The 22084-nt window shown below is 41.5% G+C and overlaps 1 protein-coding gene across 7 annotated transcripts in view; it reads right to left on the reverse strand.

Moving 5' to 3' along the window:
* TBC1D30 (TBC1 domain family member 30) overlaps positions 1-22084 on the reverse strand; it is a 53887-nt gene that overhangs the window by 19598 nt on the left and 12205 nt on the right. For 4 of the 7 annotated variants that reach the window (XM_064655771.1, XM_064655773.1, XM_064655770.1 and 1 more), the window contains exons 3-4: positions 2649-2710; positions 2188-2253 (exon numbers count right to left, since the gene is read on the reverse strand). In XM_064655771.1, coding sequence (XP_064511841.1) covers positions 2188-2253; positions 2649-2710 — 128 coding nt within the window. Of the gene's footprint in view, positions 1-2187; positions 2254-2648; positions 2711-8277; positions 8582-22084 lie in introns of those variants that run through there. The other 3 variants (XM_064655774.1, XM_064655775.1, XM_064655776.1) reach the window with 3 other exon arrangements.

The raw sequence follows: 22084 nt of genomic DNA on the forward strand, positions 1-22084 counted from the left end.
TGAAAGACACATGACAAATCACACAATGACAACAAGTAACAATAAAGGATCTTTCTCCAGGTAACTGAAAGATATCATGAAAGCAAATTGATCAAGTTTTGTATCAGCCATTAATTCACTCAAGTGAGAAAAGCAATTTAGACACTTCCCACAGATTTAAACACTTAGCTGCATGATGAAGGAATTTATAGACAGTTCCCAGAATCTCATGTTTTCTGCATTTAAATGTCCCTTCCCACACTTTTGCAAAGCCACCATGTGGAGGAATGCTGTTGTTCCGCCTCCCAGCAGCTTTGGCTCTGCTGACATCCTATGGTGTTGTTTGACTGGATTCTTTCTCTCTGCCAGCTCCAAAAAACAAATGTCACATGCCACAGCAATAATGCAGATGTCATCCTGCTCCTTCTGCTGACAGCAAAGGAGGCAATCAGCATGCTGCCAACACAAAATCCTTCCTTTATTTTGGTATCTATCTTAAAATCGTTGGGAAACCAGGGAATGGCAATGAAAAGACCACATTCCTTTTCTTAAGGCTACTTCTTTGGGTAGAATCGTGTGGTCACATGTGAGCAAACACAGAGATGGGCAGGTAGAACAAGAAGGAAAGACAGAGATCTGAGTTGGATGATGTGGCAGACCATACCCTCAGCAAATCTGCTGATTACACTAAGCCCAAGGGCTCCTCAATAGGATGCAGAAATTGCCTGAAAAGGGCCTCATGAAGTTCAACGAGGAGAAGTTCAACGAGTCTTACATCTGGAGAAAAAAATCCCAGGCAGCAGTATATGGTGGGGACCACCCAGTTGCAAAGCATCTCTCCCAAGAGGAAAGGCTGAGAGCTGGGATCACTCAGACTGAAGGTGGCTTGGGGGGATCCTAACAGCCTGGATAAGCACCTGAAGGGAGGGTGCAAGAAGGATGAAGCCAGGCTCTTCTCAACGGTGCCCAATGACAGGACCAGAGATAATGAGCACAAACTGAAACACAGGAGGTTTTCTCCAAACATCAAGAAACACTTTTTCACTGTCAGGGTGACGGAGCACTGACACAGGTTTCCCAGAGAGGTTGTGGAGTCTCCTTCCTTGGTGCTCCTGATTGGGCAGAGTGCAACTAGGTGCCTCTGACTGGGCAGAGGGCTTGGACCAGATGACCTCCAACCAAGGGACCAAAGTCCCTTCCAACCTCAGTCCTTCTGTGATTCTGCAATCTGTGCCACTCATGTACCACAGTAAAGTGTCTTGGACACTTTCTAGAGCATGGGAAAAGAATATTTCAGGAAATAAAAAAGGCTGTTAGATGGATATAACGATTCACTTTAGTTGTAGGTTAAAAATAAATTCATAGTGGTGTGAGGAAAACAATGCCACTAAGTCTTCTGCTTCCTTCTCCCCTGATTTGTGCAGTTCAGGTTGGAAAGACAGCAAAAAGAAAACTGAAAAAGGAATTTAGGCTGATGCATCAAAGATGTATGGAACTACATATATTTTATAAAGCTTAAAAAATATTCTATTTATTAAAATAGTGTTTTTAAAGCTGAGATTGTGTGACTCAGTTTTAAAGAAAAGTTGAATAGACATGCCTCTTTTTATGCTAGGGAACTTCAAACATTGTTGAAGAAAGCAATAAAGTAAGTTTAGCAAATTCCCAATGGACCCTTTCCTACAACACTAACTCAGTGTAATTTCCCACTAATAGTGCACTCTACCATTCTATATCACTCCTGACTCTGAACTTCCCTAATTTACACAATCTTCATTTTCCCCATCAAATGTTTCTATGAGCATTCTGCCAGCATTAGCATCTATCAACTTCACCTCCATAAGTGTGACAGCCTACACTGCAGATTTGTTCTCCTTTCAGTTATCTTCAGCTGTGGGGGCAGTTTCATCAGAGCGATTCCTTGAGACTGGCAGAATGAAGCAATAATATCTGCACCAGATTAAGTTACCTAAGCCTCAAGCAGAAAGAACCTGACCACTGAAAACACCATCTTTAACTGTCGCCTCTGTTTCTCCAGCTGTCCTGCAAGGTTATCAGTGAAGAATGTAAACTAGGAAAAATCCTCAGTACAACTTAAAAGGTCCAAATATTCATTGAAAAATATCCCAACAGATAATATTGATGTCATTCACCCGTCCTGAGAAACCTACAGGCAATATGGCCCACAAAGCATGCAGGTGTACCTACCTTTCTCCGCCACTCCTTTGGGATGCCTGTCGGCAGTCTGGCCACTGCTTTGAGCGCATCATGCCACTAAAAGCAAAAGCATCCAAAAACGTAGGAAATTCATCATTACTTTAATGCAATAGTATATCAACATCTACAACCTTGCAGACATGCACATTCATTTCATCTTACTGCACATATTTCAGAGTTTAACTGCTTAATCCACTCACAGGGAAAATATAGATTTATTACTTAATGATGTAACAGAAGTATTACATTCTTGGACTCAAAGACTTATGAGATACTCAAGTAAACAATGAAAGCCTATTGCATTTTCTGAATATGAATGGAAAAGTTTTTGATGCAATTGCAAATAATATGCTGACATTATGATGACAGGTGCACTTCTGAACTAGGGCAAGCACCTTGACTGCAGAGAACACAGTCCTTCACAAACTCAAGAGGAAAATGACTCAAATTACCTGCTGAAAACCATTCTGACCTAAAGATGGTTCAAGAGTGAATTTCAATTTTGTATCAACCCCTAGAAACAAAAAGAAAAAAAAAAGGTCATTATTTTCATTTAGCTCAAAAGGGGGAAAAAACCAATACACACAAAAACCCCACAGGTGAAACAAGAAAACAAAATTCTGCTTCAACAATTACATTTCAACTGGTTTCTGTGAATTTTTGTCCTCACAGTGGATTCAAGGCACACATTAAGAAGTACATGGACGAAGTTTTTTAAAATGCAGTAATATCCTCTTTAATGATGTGGTTTGGCACAACATATTTCAATAAAATTTGTGTAGTCCACTATTCTACAAACTATATGAGTACCCTACAACCTGTCATACGCATCCACAGAAAAATACATGTACAGAGACAGTTTCGTTTCATCTATGTCAACTTCTTGACATTAAGTCACTCAAAACTCTTAACTTTGGGATGCTAAAATTATTGTTCAGGATGTAATTTTTTTAATAGTTCTTCAGAACATAAAGCACATTTTGTCAGTATTCTCATTTAAGCTTAGATTTTATTTTGTCACGTGAACAAATAATTTTAATTGTTATAAAGCAAGCCTACTAATAGTTCATAAAATATTACATAAATACCAGGATGTCAAGTGGATCCCAACATGGCACCAGAGTATGCCATAACACAAAGAATAACACGTTTAATTTGCTTTCTATCCCACAATCTGAATGTACAATTCTTTGGTCCTTCAAATGCCGCTGTCCAGAGCTCAGGTGCTGAACACAGCGTTACACTGCATCCCCTCCCTCCAGTCTGCTGGCACAAAGAATAAAGCCTTGTTTTATTTTCCTTCCATAATTTAATAAATGTATTGCTCCATATTTAAAAACATATTATGCATAGCTTCTCATCTTTGCAGAATATAAAGCCAAACATTTTAAATATAAATATCCATATATACATATATACACACACATACAGGCAAACCAAACTACAATCCTGCAAGGTTTTAAGTATATAAAATCCATGCTAACCAACTCACCAGTAATATTCAGTGCTTTAGAGGACTAAGCCTGCAAGTCTGACAGAAATCCAAACTGTAGTGGCATTTGCTAATTATGGAATGTAAAATGCCTTTCAGCATTTGCATACTGAAGTGATGGTAAGTAATTTTAAAGCCTTGCTGTTTGAAGACAAAGCTGCCTTCTTTAAGGCTTTCTTTTTTTCTTTGTTGGGCATGAGTGAAGAAAATAAAAAAATCACACGAACCCTGATATTGTTTAGAATTTTAGTGTTTTAGAATTGCATCACTGAGACTGGGGATTGGTGCTCTCATTTCCCTGCTTCAGATCTAAAAGACATGCTTGTTAGATCTAAAAAAATAAAGGCTTATAACCATAATATATATGTCTTGAAAAACATTAAAGGATTAACAGCTAATCCTGGAAGTAACTGTTTATTAGTATTCCTTCCCATAACGCTAAGGCACTCAGCAGGGACTCCTAAAAGATAAATCTCTTCAAAGTAATTCAAAGCAATGCAACAATGCCAGTAACCCACTAAAAGTAAATTGTATCACGTTTGCTGAAATCAGAAAAAGTGAGTCTCATTCCCAAGCAAAAAAAAAATATAAGTACTGCAAAAGCCCCTAATACGTTAAAAAAGATACCATGGCAGGGAATTCCTTTTGTTAAGGAAACATATGCTGACATTATCTAACACTATCTTGTAGCAAAGAACTAACAGCCTTCCAAAATAGCCATGTATTTGTTTCCAACTCAGCAACCAAATATTAATCACTTCACAGTTTTCTAAGACTTAAAGATCCCAGTAACAACTTCTCTCTTTGTCTTATAAGCTTCCTAAGAAAGATGCAAGCAGATACTGCCAGGTCTTCAAAAGATCAAGCACAGTAAGACAAAACCTCAGAGTAAGGAAAAATCTATCTATAATTACATGAACATCATGACCAGGGAGCTCACACCAGGGCCCAGGTAGCTGTCTCTCTTGATTAAATGAGACTAAAATGAGATTCTTGAACCTCCATCTACAAAAGTTTATTAAATTATGGTAGACAATTAAGACAGGTGTGAAAATTACAATAAATGAGAATAACATCACATGGTAACACCAGACTACACAGCACACTGTCTTCAGTATGGCAAGGAACATCTCAGTCGGGCCATGCACTGTGACGTCTTGCAGAAGCCATGGAATCTGTTTTCCCTTATTTGTTCCCTGTTAGAAATATTCTCAAAATCAAATTAAATGACAATTTTGTGACAGGAGAGGAGAATTGCCATGGGGAGTGAGCCACAGCCCATACAGGAAGGGTTCCTCATTCCCACCCATAAATTTCCTAAAACCAGAAAATTACAACCTTGTTCAATAAAAAAAATACAGCGAGTAAGCAAGTAAAAAAAGCTGGAACACAAACAGTACAGAGAGCAAGGCAAGGCTATGCCCACTCAGGGCATCTGCAGGACAGCAACCAGCAAACTGCAGGCAGCATCTCATTGTCTGTCACTTACTTCTGGCACAAGAACCATCTCGCTACATGCAGTTTCTGCACTCTTCTCAAGGAATTTGTCCTTGGACTTTAGAGCTTCAAGGAAATGAGAGCCTATCCCTATTCCAATCTCTCCTGGTTTCCTAAACCTCCTTTCTCCATCATTCCCCTTTTCCTAACAAATCTCCCACCCCTGCACATACTACTTTATTTTTTTTTTTGCACTGTTCTATTATTTTCATCCTGTCTACTTTTGCCTGGATCATCGCCAGTCTTTCCCCAGAGGCTTCTTCCACATACAATCTTCCATCATCTGCTACATCTTACCAGCAACTCCCTTTAATTCTGCATTCAGTTGCCTCCTCTCCACAAACTAACTTAGATTCCCCAATAGCTTCCTTCCCCCTCAGTACCCCACATCCACAGAACCCTACTCAGGTCTGCACCCATTTTCACTGGATTTTCCCCTTTCTGACAATCCTCCATCTCTGGGTCACATTCCTCTCCATCATGTAAACATATGCTTTTTGCAGAAAAGACCCTTTGGGGTCTTAGGAAAACTTTTCTTCCCAGCTCCTTTACATGGACAGCCTGGCAGAAATGTACCACATATGCAGCAATAGTTCCTACTCTAAGTGCTGTCTGTACAACTCAGCCCTTTTACATCAAACCAGCCAGGCTATAGTGTCATTTGACATATTAAACATCACCACCAGTTCATACACTTTCAACTGATTCTTCATACCTGAGAAGCATATTAGCTCATGTAAGCAGGAATATGCTGGGAACACATTTGAATTATTAGCTCCACGAATACAAGCACTCACAAAGGTAAATTTGGCACCAAATTTCTGAAAGGTAGGGGTATGCTAAAATAAGGCCTGTTCGATGCTCTTGCAAGCAGGTCACCAGAAACCACTGCAGAAAAGTTATGTAAAAAATAAAAGAAAAAAAATGAGAAAAAGATAAAACCCCACAAAACCCAGTCCTATTAGCTTTTCCATGTAAAATATACAGTGACTCCTGGCAAGAAAAGGCTGTAAGAGGGAAGATTATTCCCCTAGGATTCCCAAATCCTAGCTGTCTTCCACTGCATGACCAAAATGTAGCACAGAACCACAAGAGGGGAGAAAAGCACCTGGGTGAAGGAATCAAATTCCCAGTTCTCCCACAGCAACATTAAACAAAAGGATGAGGCAAACTCTGGGATTTTTTGAGAAATTTTAAACCAGAAGAAGTGTAGGAAGATGATCTGTTCTGATGCACATATGTGATCTATAAAGCCATAGCTTTAAACTAAACTTACAAAGTACACTACTATAGGTTCTTGGCTGTACTTCACAGCTGTTGAAACCTCTCCCACAGAAAGCCCATAAATATTTTATAAAAAAATATATGAGGAAAAAGGCCTAAAGCAACTTTGTGTGCAGTGGGAGCCCATACATGGGGAAAGAAAAGTGACCATGTAAACTACCACTGTACTGTTGCCTGTTATTTCAGGAAGATTCTTAGCCTTGCAATTTATCTCTAAATGTAGGTTTTCATCTGCAAAAAGAGAAAGAAAAGTAACATTCTGAGTAACTCTGCATGAAATCACTTCTATCAGGAGCCAGAGCTCACTGGGATGTATCAAAGCACATCTAAAACCTCCAGTCTACAGAAACTTCTCAATACAGACACTAAGTAAATCTGAAGGAAACTTCATCCAGCATATTTTTTAAGGGCTCATCAGGTGCCCCATCTCCATCACTCTATGGAAGCATGCATCCTGAATGTTACTGTCTTTACTTACATATGGAAACCCCAGCCAGTGGGATTTTTAAGACTATGGTGTTTGTGGTTATGCCTCTGATCACATCCCCTGGTCTTTGTGCGAATGTAAATAAAAGAATGTCATTATCCAGATAAGCTGGGATATTAGCAGACTACTGTTGCAGCAGGGGACTGTGAGAATTACAAGTCAGGAAATCTGGAAAACAGCAACCCCATAAACCTGTACCAGAATTAATAACAGCCTCCGAAACTCATCTCAGACACGGAAGTAGTCAGCTTTGTGTGCTTGATGCACACACAGGTAGCACAATGGAAAGTGATCCTCACATATTTCCATGTATTGCTCTATGTTTCAGTGGATCTCTGGCTTGCATGCTTTGTAAATGCTTATGACTAGGCAACAGATCAACAACATTTTACCCACAAGTGACAGCTCTAACACTGTAAATTGAATTTAAATTTCTAATATTTCATAAAAAAGAAAATCCAAAATTTTGACGGCAGGCTACTAGAATCTAGCATTCAGTAATGATCACCGATCAATGCTTCTGTTGAGAGCCCACCTCTCTGGAGCAAACATACTTTGTTGGCTGACCACCTGGTTCTTAAAAGATTTTAGTGCTGAAGCAAGATCCAGAAAAATAGCTGCACAGCTGATGCCTTTCCCTTGGGAAAGGCACGGTTTCGAATTTAGACAATACCCTACAGTAGACAAAGGCTGGGTGGGAGGAGGGCTCTTCGGCAGGTCAAGAGTCAGTAGGTTTATCTGGGGAGACTGAGGGGCACCACGGGGAGAGGCTGGCGGAAAGCTGCGGCATCGAGCCCGGGGGAGAAGAGAAGGGAGGGAGGCAGCAGGGACAAACGACACAAAAGCGCTGCGAGGCGGCGACGCCGGGCGGGAGGAGCAGGGAAAGGAACGGGAGAGCTGGAGAGCGGATCCAGGATCCGCCGGCCGGGCGGGATGAGCCCCCGGCGCTGCCTCCCTGCAGGGCCCCGGCCGCCTCCGGCCTCCCGCCGGGGCCTGCTCGTCCCCGCCGCGGTGGCTCCGCCGCTCCCCAGCCCGGGCCCCCCTCGCAGGCCCCGGAGTCCGCGCTCCGCGCACCCCGCCGGCCCCAGGCCGCGACCGCGGCGCCCCACGCCGGCCGGGCCCCGCCGGGGCCGCCGCACCTGCCTCGGCCCGGGGCTGCCCCCGGGCGCTGCCCCCCGCCCCGCCGCGCCTACCCGCAGCCCGCATCGCCCTCCGGCCGCCTGCCTCCTCTCCACGCCGCCTCCGCGGCCCCGGCCGCTCCCCCGCCCCGCTAAGCCGCTTACGGGGCGGCAGCCGCTGCCTCGCCCGGACGCGCGGGTACCTGGCTCCAAGGTGCACAGCAGGCGCGGCGCGGTCCGGGAGATGCAGCTGCGCTTCTTGAGCACGTTGCTGAGGATGGTGCCCACGCCGCCGCCCGAGCTCTGCCGCTTCAGGCATCGCCCCCCGCGCCGCAGCGAGCCCGTCAGCCTGTCCTGCCGCATGGTGCCCGGGGGCTCGCCCTAGGCCGGCGGGGCCGGGGGCATGGCAGGCGAGGATCTGCACTGCAGACAGCGAAGTCCAAGTGCGGGAGAGAAGAGGGAGGACAAGGAGAGGAGAAAGGAAAAAAGGGGAAAGAAAAAAAAAAAAGCTGTTCCCGCCCACAATCGTAGCATCACTGCCTGAGTAAAGCAGCAGCCTCTCCTCCTCCAGCACCACCTGGGATGCAGCGGGCAAAGGGAAGCAGAGCTCTGGTTAGAAATCAAGGGAGCCCCGGCGGCGGTGGTGGGGCTCAGCGCTGGCAAAGGGCTCCAGGACAGTTGCACAGCCCCCCAGGCTGCATGGAGACACTCGACAGCAGTACGGACACAGCTCGCTTGACGCTTGTTAACAGGCGGCAATGCTGAAATTTCTCCAGAGAATGAAATTAGCTAAATATCCACCAAAGAGTCTTCTCGTGTAGTTCTCTGGGCTACAGCTGGACACATATAGATAGTCCTGCTGCCCCTTTCAAAAAGCTGTCCTGGGAAGGAATACCACAAGCACTACCAGACCACGGAACAGGGGGAGAGTGAAGAATATAACAGCATCTCAATGCCAGGGCAAGCTGGATCAGGTCCTGCAGCCAGAGCTGCTTATGGACAGCCTCAGCAGCAGCACAAGCAAGTGGGCTGTGCAGTATCTGTTTCTGACTCTCCAGCACAGAGCCTTTGGACATTCTCAGCCTTTTCTATAACAGCCTTTTCTATGAATCTAAATTGCAACTGCACTTACAAGCAATGATGTGCCATGCACTAAATAGTTCAAAGAAGCTATTCAACAGCACTTTATTAGATGCATTTTCCATTACTTTTTGGTCTAACAGCATCTTGAAAGGGTTTAATACAGAATTTCAAACTAGTGGTTCGATTGACAAGAAAGAAGAGCATTTGAAATAATCACAGCTTTTACAACCTAAACCACACAGTGTTTCTGTGGAAGGAGAGCAGATTTATCACACCACATTAGTCAGGCTCAAAGACCAAACTACCAGAAGTCTGAGTCTACCTTCCAATGACTGTAGCTTTGAAACAATTTGCTCCTTTCTTAAAAAGATGTTTTACTCAATCGCATTATAGAGAGGAGAAAACTGGCAACAGATAAGCAGTGAAGCCAATTACATAAAAGATACACAATATAAAACACAGAATCAAGCCTTTTTTAAGATCAGTTATAGCTATCTTTAGAAGTCACTGTTACGTTTTCAGAGAAGCGTGATTTTGATCACGACTCTTTAAATATCTGTTTGAGTTTTGGAGAAAAGTCACTACATTTGAGCTGCTAGCTTGCACTCCGAATAGATAATTAAGTCTGTGTGTCGGTGGTTCTTTTTTTATCAAAGGTGACACTTCCCTGCTGATGTAGATATGCAAATCACTTTCTTTCAGTGCCAGCTGGAGATGATGATTTAGTAGTTAAAGCATCAAATTTTAAATCAATTAGTCTCCCTAGGTGTACTGAATGGACCAATGGGACTGTACCAGCAACATTTAAATACAGAAATAGCCATATTATGTCTCTAATATTATTCTTCCCTTGCTTGAGCACCATCCACAAATAGCGCCATATCATTCTTGGATCATTTCAAGACTGACTAACTCAACACCACATGCCATTGCCCAAAGTCTCAGGAGCCATAGCCAAAGTTTCAGAAACCACTCCTTATCCATACAGTGAGAATCGGTCATCACACTAAACTGAACATAATCATACGTTACCTCCAATTTTTAAACAATTACCAATCAGCTCTAAGACATCAATATTTAACTGATAAGGATAATCAGCTCTCAAAATGAGAATTAGGTATCCCCATTACTGGTATTTCTCCTACTTGTCATCTTGTTGCTATAAGAATACTGGAAACAACCAGGACAATCATTCTGTGACTCGGGACATGGATACTTCCAAGTCTACCAGCATACCATTATGGAGCTTTCCCGCATGCCAGCCAATAAACACAACACTGAAGAAAAAAAATGCAAAATTGAACTTCAGGAGACAAAATGAAGAAGCCAAACCATACTAATGGGTTTGATGACTCACTGGATCATTAGCACAGATGGATTTTAGAGACAGGGATAACCCTTCCATTAAGCATACATATACATATCTTAAGGGCTAGAGCCTAGTTTCTAGAAAAGTGGATGGCACTGGATTTTAACCACTGATCAGTCAAAGCCTCTAATTTGTCTTTGGCAAGACATGTTTGCCATCACGAATCTAGTTTGATACGCCAATGCACAGAAGTCTTCTCACATCCACAAGTCCTCACCTGCAGTTACTGACAAGAGAGATGACATTCAGAAAGGATTTTGAGGGGAAAAAAATATCAAAGCATTTGGCTAAGCAAGATATTTCAGCTCCAGTATTTCGTAATAATCAACCCGAGACTTTGTTTCTCCCCCCGCCCCGTAGTTCATGTACTCCCTCCCACACAATAGAGTCACTTTCTGAAAAACCTTACCTCCTCATTTAGTACCTCTTTGCAGTCTTACCACCATCTGCTACCCATGCCATTTTAAAGCCAGAGAACTTAAGAAATATTAGTTCATATGTATAACTTGTTCCTTTGTTACAGTCAACCTTATGGTGGTCGGTCCTATGATCACTGCCAGGATTTTACAAACTCCATGTACTTTAAACCTCTCCATTCCTCAGCCCTCTTCTGTCTTCACTGGGACAACAAGGTAAAACAGAGGCAGCTAGAAAGGGAGAATGAGCACAAACAGATGGGGCAGTGACAGGAACAGTAGCAGAAATGGGGCCACAGATCAATCTTGCTTTTAAAGAACATATCTGTTTGCATGGAGCTTTAATTACCAACCCCAGGATTAGTGGAAGGCATAGTTTACTGCTTCTCTTCTGATGTGTGCTAAGAAGACTACTGTAATCAAGACTAAAAATGGTAAGACATTTTTTTAGCTGGGTGACTGTATTTCATTAAGTCCACATCCTCCCCTTTATTTCACAAAAAAGCATACAGATCTCCCTTAATTCTGATTTGCATCACAACATCCCAGTAAAACAGTCAAAATCTGGGGACAAAAAGCTTGTTTGTCACACTTCTGGACATATATGTTGGCAAAAATACTTAAAGCAACATGTACTCATGAAAAACATGTACCCATTATAGTAAATATATGGTCTGATAATATTGTAATATGTTTCATCCAAACACATTTTAGAAATTACGCTTAGGCAGCATCACTACAGCAGCTGCCAATACAGCAAATATCAGGAAGAAATATCTATCAATAGGATGAAGGGGGAAAATGTATTGTAACCACAAGGGAAAACCTGTTATATTGACCAAATCATAGCCTCATACGCTACCTTTAAGAGCCCAAAAAATGTACCCAGAAAAATGTGACCCCATTACCACTGGGTTTCAAATAGCTCTACAGAGTTAGCAAATAAAGACATTTTAAATCCAACCAACACATGTTCTGATTGTATTGTGTATTGTAGTTCATCATGAGCTCAAAAGAAAAAAGGATTTCACTTGCAAATTGTAATGTACAAGAGAAAACACGTGGAATGAAATATGTTTATGTTGGAAGGAAGAAAGGGTAAGGCAATTCAAGATTCTCCCAGGAGGCAAAACTATTTTAAATACATTTAGCCCATTAAACCATCTTCACCACTGGAGCACAAGATTCCTATCTTACCCAATTCTGTGTTCTATTAATAAATATCCCCTCTGTCAAAACCAGCCCTGCTTCCTTCTGCTTGATCCTAGAGGCCTAAAAACAAGTACGACCCACTTGGAGTTTCACAGTCCTCCAACGCACAAGATGGAGCCACCTCTGACAGCTTGAAAAGAGGTCTCTGGCTTGTTGGGTTTTTGACACTGCAGGGGCACAGGCACTACAGAGATGCTACAGCACGTGTCCCTTGACCACAGAAGTCTGTGAGGTGGCACAGTCCAGCACACCTCCCACTTCAGCCTGCAAGCAGAGCACGCCCTCCTGCACTGCCAGTACTTCTTTGTCTGCAGGCTCTGGTACTCACATGCTACCTTAGACAGTGCAGGTGAGCGGGTGCTGTGATCCACCACCTGCCTGTAGCTACTGTGTCAACCGCCAAGCACAGAGTCTGTAGCACTGTTTTGCATATCCACAGCATGAGCACCTGACAAGGGAGCCCATCAGTAAGACTGGACAGATTTGTGTTATACAGAAGGAGAAATGGGACTTTGGACTAACAGGTTCTGTTCTGCCACCAATCTGGTTACTGCTGTCAGACAAGTAATCCAGGGTTGTCTTTACTGCAGAGGATGGTTCCAGAACCAATAAAAAAAATGAAGTTTTGCTACTGTACTTGTACCTAGAGAAGGTTAATTCTATGCACTTTCAACAAGTAGGAATCGTGAAAATGGTACAAATTGTTGGCAAACTACAGTCTCATCAACACAGCATTAATATTTTAAACTTTTCCATTGCGTTAGTCATCATTTGTATCACTTTGTATATAAAATGTCACAAAAAAGGTCAGGACCTCACTTGTCCTATACTAGATATCAGAGACAAAAAGTGCAGAGCCAATCCTTGCCTACAAAGACATTCAGTGCAAATTTAGGCTACACAATGGACAGGAAATAACATCTGTGATTTCCAGAAACAGAGAGCTAAAATTTACATGATTTAGCCTCAGGAAGAGTGCAGCTAGTCAAATGTTTCCTCTTCCTTTAGACTTCAGGCACATAACCTCATTACTTATTTCCCCCTTTAAAAACTGTGGGCACAATAATTACTCTTTAATGGAGCCTTCTTTTGAAGGAAGCCCTAAAACAGCCCACTTGTTCTTGGAGAGTGTAAGACAGAGGATCCAGGGAATTCTCTCACTACAGAGTGATCTCTGGTCATGTGGCTTTGTTTATAGCTAAGATACCTGAAAAAGAATATTGCTTGCATGTTGTTTAGCCATATCTATTAAGGACTGATCCAGAGACCATCATTACAATAGTACTGCTCACTATAGTATATATCTTTTAACAGGAAATTAATCTATAAGACTGTAACTCCTGTAAAAAGCTCACTACTGTATATGCACTATCCTTCAGCTTATCTTAACCAGGATTCAGCCAAGACAACTTCATACCCAAGATTCTTTGTTATGATCTTTGGTTGCGGTGGTCTGATTTGGTTTTTTCCTAATTCTCAGCCCTTCCTCCCATACATACTATCCACTCCTGCCTTTTGTACTACACACGTGCATACACTAGGACAGGATTGACGAGAAAAGAAAGTCCCCTCCATAGAGCCAGGTCTCCTTGACCCCAGCATCACTGGCCCACAAGTGCACATTGTAATTTATCCTTTGGGAGTGATGGACAGTTACAACTAGTAAGTGTATTTACAAGTTGAATAATGTTCATAGTCATATCCCTTCTTGAAATTTTTGGCAGATATGCCCTGAGAAGTATGTCAAAATTTTCCAGCATTAGTGAAAACATTTGAAAATATAATACATCCATTAATCAGTTGTGAAAGCAGTTTCTGGCAGTTTACAGCACAATGGGGTGGACCTGTGATGACCAGTTTCCAGTCTAGGGAAGCACCACATTTGTAGGCAGTAAATCAGTGCAGGTAAGGCCATCTGCAGTCCCTTGATCCACTGGTTGTTCACAGAGTTGCACAAGATGCTTATGCAATTGGATCACGTAGGTGAAAATATGAAAGTCCTCAAAAGCACTGCAGGTTGCCAAAAGAGAAGTACACACATGCCTGTAACCCCCTGAACCTGCCCATAACCCCTCTCCATTTGCAGATATATAACTATTTAAATTAATGAAGGAGGTGCAGAAAGACTTGACATCTGTTACAGTACCAGGTCTAAGGGCAGCAACAGCAGAACTGCATGAACCCATCTCCCAGACCTATGCTCAATCCAGCAGAGCACAAAGCCCCTATTTTCCTGAGTTCTTTAGAAAATCACTCAGCAGTAAGCCAGAAGCTTGTCTTAAACCTGTCAAGATAATCACATCAACCTAACACTGAATATGTTAATATTCAAATGCTTTACATCACAAATTATTAACTCTCCTATGCCACCAACTCTCATCGCCACACAACTAATCAGCTAGTATTCTGTAGTATCTGGAGTTCCTATGTCAAACTGGTTCTAAGGATAGAAGAATTAAAATTGCTGATAATTCAGTAAGCATGAGCACACAAGTAACAGCAAACCGTGTCAATGTGCTGGGTAATAAGAAAGGGTGGCCTATTTCAGTCTAGGCCCATCATTGAGAATTGGCTGTTCCCAGAGCTTAAAAGGAAAGAACTGAAAAACTTCCTGAAAAGTAGAAACTGACTCATGTTTTTTAAACATCGTGCACCACAGATCACAGGCACCTCAAATATTTCAGGGAAAAACAACAACCAAAAAACCCCCTACTGACATTACAAAACAGATGTGAAGTGGAAATCTTTACCTTAATGTAAGGTTCAACAGCTGCATGGAAAGGACAAGGCAGAGATTTAACGCAGAACTATCCATGAGGGAAACAAAAAGGGGATTAAATATAATTTTGCTTGATCGCAAGACAGAAGTAAGTTCACCTTATTATGCCAATAATAGAGGACAACAAACTTATACAATTGAGTATGCCTGATATTGCATAAAAGCTATCTGTACTCACTGCAGTGTCCATGAATCCTAATTTTGGGCTGCAGCAGTATTGCAACGCACATCAGAAAAGCACAGCAGAAAAGCAGACCACCTGCTTTAAAAGAAAGTAAATAAGCAAAAAGAAAACACATTAGCATATAGAGGAGCACAGTTAGACAGCCAGATGATACTGAAAAGCATGGTGGGCAATAGTCTTAACAAAAGAGCTGCAATTGTTTCTGTAGACTTACGGCAAAGTTGAGTACCAGGGGACACCGTGAAGGCATAACGTCAATAAGAAGGCTGAGAGATTAGGTTTTAATCATTAGCATGTTTAACATGGTTAAACATCTATAAGAAAATGCCAACATGGGGAGAAATTGAGAAGGTACTTGTTTTAAAACATGTGGGATGGAGGTAGGAGGCACGAGCTAACCTTGAATACTACATAAGAAATTATAAGGATGGGAAAAGAGAGAAAAGTAGGTTGTGAAGAGTTCTGGATATTAAAGCAATGAGAGGAAGACATAGAACAGATCAAAAATGATAATAAAGAAAGCATAGTCACAAGCACTCGTGAACACCTGTGATTAATCAAACACTGAAGTTCACCTCTGTGTTTAATTCTTTGTATGTTGTCTTCCAAAAGGACAAAAGTACACCCAACAAAAAAAGAACTTCAGAAGCTTTCTATGTCCCAAATGCTCCCAACAAGCTCTTAATCAGAGAAAAATTATAGACAAGTGGATAGATCTTTCCACGTGGTGAAATTGGGTGTGTGTGCAATTCAACAACAGCATTTAGTTTTCTTACTATCTTTTTCCACTTTGCTTCAAATGCATAAATAAACTCTAAAGTTATAATTGCCACTTGAGGAGCAGTGATCTGTATTGTTCTGATAAAGAAAGTAAAAGGAGGGAGAGAATCAATTTATTTTACTTACTGCCTTCATGTGCCAGCTATAACAGTAAAGCAGATCATATGCAGCTACATTAAGATGATAGTTGCATCTCATGAACAAGGTAAAAGACATGTCACACAATGCTAAAGTAACAATATATTTTAACTGCTGCAGTAACCAGTACCATAAAGTCTAGAGTTACCAATTGGAACAAGTCACAGCAATACTTACACGATCGATAAAATATAGAGAAAACACTTTTTAAATTAAATACAAAGCAATGATTTGAAGTCTCAAAGAGCAAATTACCTTCTTTTTGTCAGAGAAATTATTTGACTCTACCAAAGCACAGAATTAAAAATATGTTCCTTACCAAAATAGTAAGAAAAAAATTTCCTGAATAGGCTTATATAAAAAAAAAAAAAGAAAAGTATGATTATAAAAATTAAGAACTGTTCCTTAACCTTGCTAAACAATATGAAGTAAATGCATATCTTGGCCAGTATTCACACCCCAGAATCCAGCTTAAATGCTATATGGTAATGTAAAAAAATAAATCACCAAGTCAGCAGAAAATCTAACCCAATACATGAAAAAAGAATTCTGACAGGTTTGATTTGTAGTTATGTTAAGATAATAGTTGCAGAAAAATGAAGGTCATTGCAGGTCCCAGCTCTAAAACTGAACTGCTCTTCCTTTATTAGAATCTGATTATTTGCTTAGCACCTAGTATAGAAAATGAATTTTACAGTGTGAATTGCCAGCTTCATTGATCTGAACTGCTATTTCAGAAACAGCAAGATTCTAATCCCCCCAAATAATGAAAGAAAACAAAAAAATCCTATGTCCCCAAGACAAGATTTGTTCAGAGACTGAACACTTTGAAAGATTTTAGATTAAAGAGTAATTGCCAAAGTCAGAAAAATTATTAATGACAAAATGTCTTTGCTTTGGACCAGGAAACATTATGGAAACAGGACCACTTTTATACATAGATGGTTTTATACGTTTAGTACTTATTTGCAGTAACACTAAGGTCATCCATCAATGATTAGGCTCAGATCATGGAAGGCTTTCATTAGACACAAAGCAAAGAGACAGGCTGGTCCTGCATTGCCCAAGGGTAAGAATCCAGCTTCCAGCACAGATCCTCCCTCTCTCACTACACATGGCCTCCATGGACAGAGCTCTGTTACACAGAAACAGAAACAAGACCCTTTCTGAGGCTGGGGAGGGTGATGGTGTCTACTCCAAAGGAAGCTCATATAAGCCCCATAAAAGCTCTTGGAACCACAAACCCTGACCAGCTAATAGGAAGTCCTACAACACCACTCAAGTTCTTTGATCACATATACATTTGTTCCCATTTGCAGATGCCAATAGTTCCTAAAAGAAAGTTTTGTGTGTACATGAAGCTATTGCAACCCCAAGTCCTCCAGATGACATAATTCTTTTCATCTCCCACATGGGCCATAGCTTCACAGAGCATATCTCCAAGTTGGTCCCCCCCCTTCCCCCCAATATGCTACTGCCAAGTTCTTGTCTTGTCCAACATTCACTGGCAGCAATAGATACTAGGCCTTAGGTCCTGAAGGAAAAATAATTATACAGTGACTCTAAAGGAAGTGAGAGTGGGGGAGTAATCAATGTACATAGCTGATATATTTTTAAAACATATACTAACCAATATGAATAATTGAATATTACTAATATTTACAGTAATGTCTAGAGAGGTCTCTGTTTCCATATCTTGGAAACAGAAGCAACTAACAAAGAAAAAGAACTTCAAACTACCACCTCTCCTTCCTGAAAAAAGTACACACATTGGTAATGTAAGCGAGTTTGATACAGATGGGTTTTTTGCTGAAATTTGTGAGATGAAGAGGCAAAAATAGTTATCAGTTCCAACAACATTACTACTCCAAGCTTTTATACTCAACAGTTAAATGACAACATTTCAGTTCATAACCCACTCTTACAGGACAAATTTACTGAACTGGATATGTGTTTAGGATTAATCAAAGGCTCATTTAGTACTGAAGCCTTGAGCCATTAAAATTGATTTTGAGCATGTACAACACCATACAAGCACGAGTTTGCTAACAGCAAAGCTCTGTTCGTTTATTTACTACTGCGTATCTTTGGAAGACTCGCTTCACTTCTCTGACTATGTGCTTCTCCTACCAGCCTTCAAGTGGTCTTGTCTTGTTATGTTTTTCAAAGAGCCTTGTACCATGTGTTTGCCCAATGATGTCCAGTTTGTCCAGCTCAACAGGTTCCTGACTTCACTGGACCTCTCTAGACATTACTACAAATGTTAGTAATAATTCAATTATTCATATTCGTATATGTTTTAAAAATATATCAGCTACGTACATTGATTACTCCCCCACTCTCACTTCCTTTAGCGCCACTGTATAATTATTTTTCCTTCAGGACCTAAGGCTGCCAATGAATGCTGGACAAGACAAGAACTTGGCAGTAACATATTGGGGTGTCCTAGTTAGAACAGCTGGGACCAGCTCATCACTGAGTAGGTGTAACCCAAAACTGTGTATTCTGTACCCTTCCATGCCATTTCTCAGAAACTGTTATCAATAGACCATTTACAGCAGCTGCCCAGAGCACACCTGACTCCTCAGGCTATAAGCTGGGTGTTAAGAGGCCTGTGAGATAGGAGGATGCTCCTGTCCTCACACCCATTGTGGAACTCCCTGCTCTGAGGGAGGTACTGGGCATTTCTGCCTGAACCTGAGGATATATAATCTTGGAGTCTTGGGACTTCTGTACCACCCGTGGGATCCAAAGAAGGACCGGAACTTGGACTGGACTGCGACCACCACTCCCAACTGGACTGCAGTCACTGCTCTCGACCAGACTGCAATCACCACTCTCACCAACAGGTTTTCCCTCTCCTTTTACTTTTGGACTCAGGAGGACCACGTGGGGCTCAGCACAGGAAGGGAGGCCCAACCAACACCACTCTGTTCATGCCCCAGGGTGCTGGGTTATACATCTGGGTTTTGTGGGTTAAAACCAATTGTTTGTCTGTGTAATTGTATTTATTGCATTATTTTTATTAAATTGTTATTCTGACTTATAAACTTTTTTGAGTTGGGTTCATTTCCCCTGCCAGTTTACCTTTAAACCAGCACATGGGGGGGAGGGGGGACAACATAAAAAACCAAACAACCAAAACCATACACAAAAAAACCCAGACCACATTAAAATGTTAGCTAGCTATCAGTGATGCCTAATCCAACCCAAGAACCAAAAACTGTTCATGCTCTGTAGTTTGGCCATATGTATTGTATGGATGGCAGGGAAAACACTGATCAGTACCAGGTTGCTGTGATTTTAGGAAGGTAACAATAATTTATAGAGAAATAAATTTAGAGGCTGTTTCACTGCTGGCAAAACATAGCAAGAAGTTTCCAATTTTTACTAAGAAAGAAGATACAAATGATAGGTTTGTAAGTAAGGTGATGTAACATGGAGATGGAACATAGACTTGACTTCCTTGGCAAATTCCAAGGATATATGAAGAGCACTCATTTACTGCTCAGTAAGTCACATTCAGGTTATTAACAGCTTCAAGCAGAAAAGCATTTTAAAATCTGAGGTTCTCATTTAACTCTTCCTCCAGAGATGCTCCAGCACTTAACTATAAGCAGGACTATTGATCCAAATAGACCAAGTTCACAGCCCATTTTTCTAGCACCTTGTTTTTAAATGTCAAGCTTATCTCACAAAGCTGCAGAAACATAGCTGCTGGCACTGCCTGATGCTCCATAAATCAGTCTGTTCCTAGCACTAATTATTCCAGGCAGCTGTTATCCTCCATTTGATCTTTAGTACTCAGGAAATCTTCTCTTCAAAGACTAACTTTGAACCAAAGAATGTTTAGCATGTGCCACTTGGAGATAAAATGCATCTGTGTTACTTAAAGGCCATGTACCCTGTTGGGTATTTTCAGTGAAGCCCCATTAACCCTCCTACAAGTTCACAATGGTTTAAGAAAAAAAAAAGAAAAAAGGTTGTTTCAGTGGGAAAAAGAACAGCGCAGTTACTTGTACTGAAGTGTAACCCCCAGTAGAATAAAAGAGGAAGTAGTGCTAAGCTAGGCAAGTGTCAAAGACTATGCATATAATCTAATCACACAACTTTTTCTCTCAGGCTGTTTCTACATCCAAATGTTTGTCAGAGGGAGATTAAAGACTGCAATGACATGGTATTGTAGTTATGCAGCTCACACAGCAACCCTTGCTGCGAGCTTATACACAAGAGCAATCTTAACATCCTGATTGTCCAACATTTGCCACAGATGCCATGGCTTTTCACTACCTGCAGGAATCAGAGCAGGATCTACGTCACTTCAAAAGTGTCTAAAGATCTGTGAAATATCAATACACTCAGGCGCACTTCTCACGCAACACTCCTTCCCACGTGGCCTTTGGCACTGGTTGTGCAGCCAGCTTCCTCACAAATTCCCAGTTAACAAAATGAACTCCTAGGTTATACTGTGGATGCTGACAACGCCTCCCAGCAAAGCACACAAGCACTTTTCAGGCTGAGCCCTTTGCTCAGTGGGGGCCCTGCACCCCACTCCTCCCTCCATGGCCAACACTCACCCTGCCCAGACAGACATGCTGGGCTGCAGGATGGTGAGTTGTTTCACACTGTTCCTGAACCTATGTGGAAATTGGCACCTCCTCTCATTTAACTACAATAATCCCTGGGTGACTACATAAAAGGTTTTCCAGTTTTTCAGGGAACTATTAGATTAACCAAACTTTACCACTGATCGGATATCCACAGCAGTGTCTGACAGTTAATTCTGATGTCATGACTGACTGACAGGGACTGTAGACAGAGAACAGGCTGTTCTGGCTGTTGTCAGCAAACAGCAGCATCCTTGCTCCAGATGACTGCATGCCTCTTCAGTTTGAGCTAATCAAATCCCACCTTCCAAAGTTACCGCAGTACTACAGAAATAAGACATCACTGGTTTGAGAACTACTTTGCCCAGGCATATTAGTATATAAGTACTACAAATAGTACTTGATAAGTAATACAAAAAGCCCCACGCACAATAATCTATCACATTAATTCCTGTTTCTAATACTAAGGGAGCATTTTATGTAACAAGTACTGTCCCAATACATCAACTTCTCATGGCACAGCTGTTGTGAGAAGCGTAATTCAGTGAACTCAAAACTCTTCATTAATTACAAAACTAATCCTGTAAAGTTAGCTATGACTTTGCAACAGTGACAGGATTACTGTCACACAGAAGAATACAGAAAAGAAGCTAAGCAGTCAATGTCCAAGTTGTATGCATACTCAAAACAAACACAATCTCGGGTGTAGCACTAACTCAACCAATTTCACTGTTGTCACAGCTGCTAGCACGCTGACGAAGAGTAGTTACAACATCCTATACCAAATGTTGCAGAACAAGAATTTAATAGTGACTCTGTAATCTATACATCCTTATATTGAAGAATCTGCATTTTATGCTGCAAACTAGGCCTAGATTCAGCAGCCAGACTAGTGCTTACAGCACGATTTACTGAATTTATTGTTTGGTTCCATGATAAGCAATGAAATATTTGTTCTGCACACAATGAAATATTTGTTCTGCAAGAATAATTTTTTACATTGTAACCACATTCAGCTATTACTATTCCATCAAGTTTCTACATCATTAAAAAATACTGTTGAACTATTTATTAGGGAGGGAGGGAAGAAATAAAACTAGTTGTAGTTAGGTAAGCAGTGGTTGATTCTCTCACCACCTCAGGTGACTGTCACAGGGTGCCCCTTCCACCTTAGCAGCTGGGGCCAGCTACAGAACACACCTACACAACACACTTCAGATGGGTCAATTTAGCCCCACTTCACCCTCACCCCAGATGTCTGCCACTTCCCAGGACAAGCATTCAACGTGGGGCGAGATGGAAGGATGCAGGGTTATGGCTCTCCATTTCACAGGGCCCACAAGCTTATACAGAAGTGGGACACCACAGCTGTTTGACCAGTGTCTCCCAGATCTCACCACACTCCTTTGGGTGAAGGGCTGGTATGTCCCAAACAGTAAGTC

The sequence above is a fragment of the Pseudopipra pipra genome, chromosome 5, assembly GCF_036250125.1.
Source record: "Pseudopipra pipra isolate bDixPip1 chromosome 5, bDixPip1.hap1, whole genome shotgun sequence".
Classification (NCBI taxonomy): domain Eukaryota; kingdom Metazoa; phylum Chordata; class Aves; order Passeriformes; family Pipridae; genus Pseudopipra; species Pseudopipra pipra.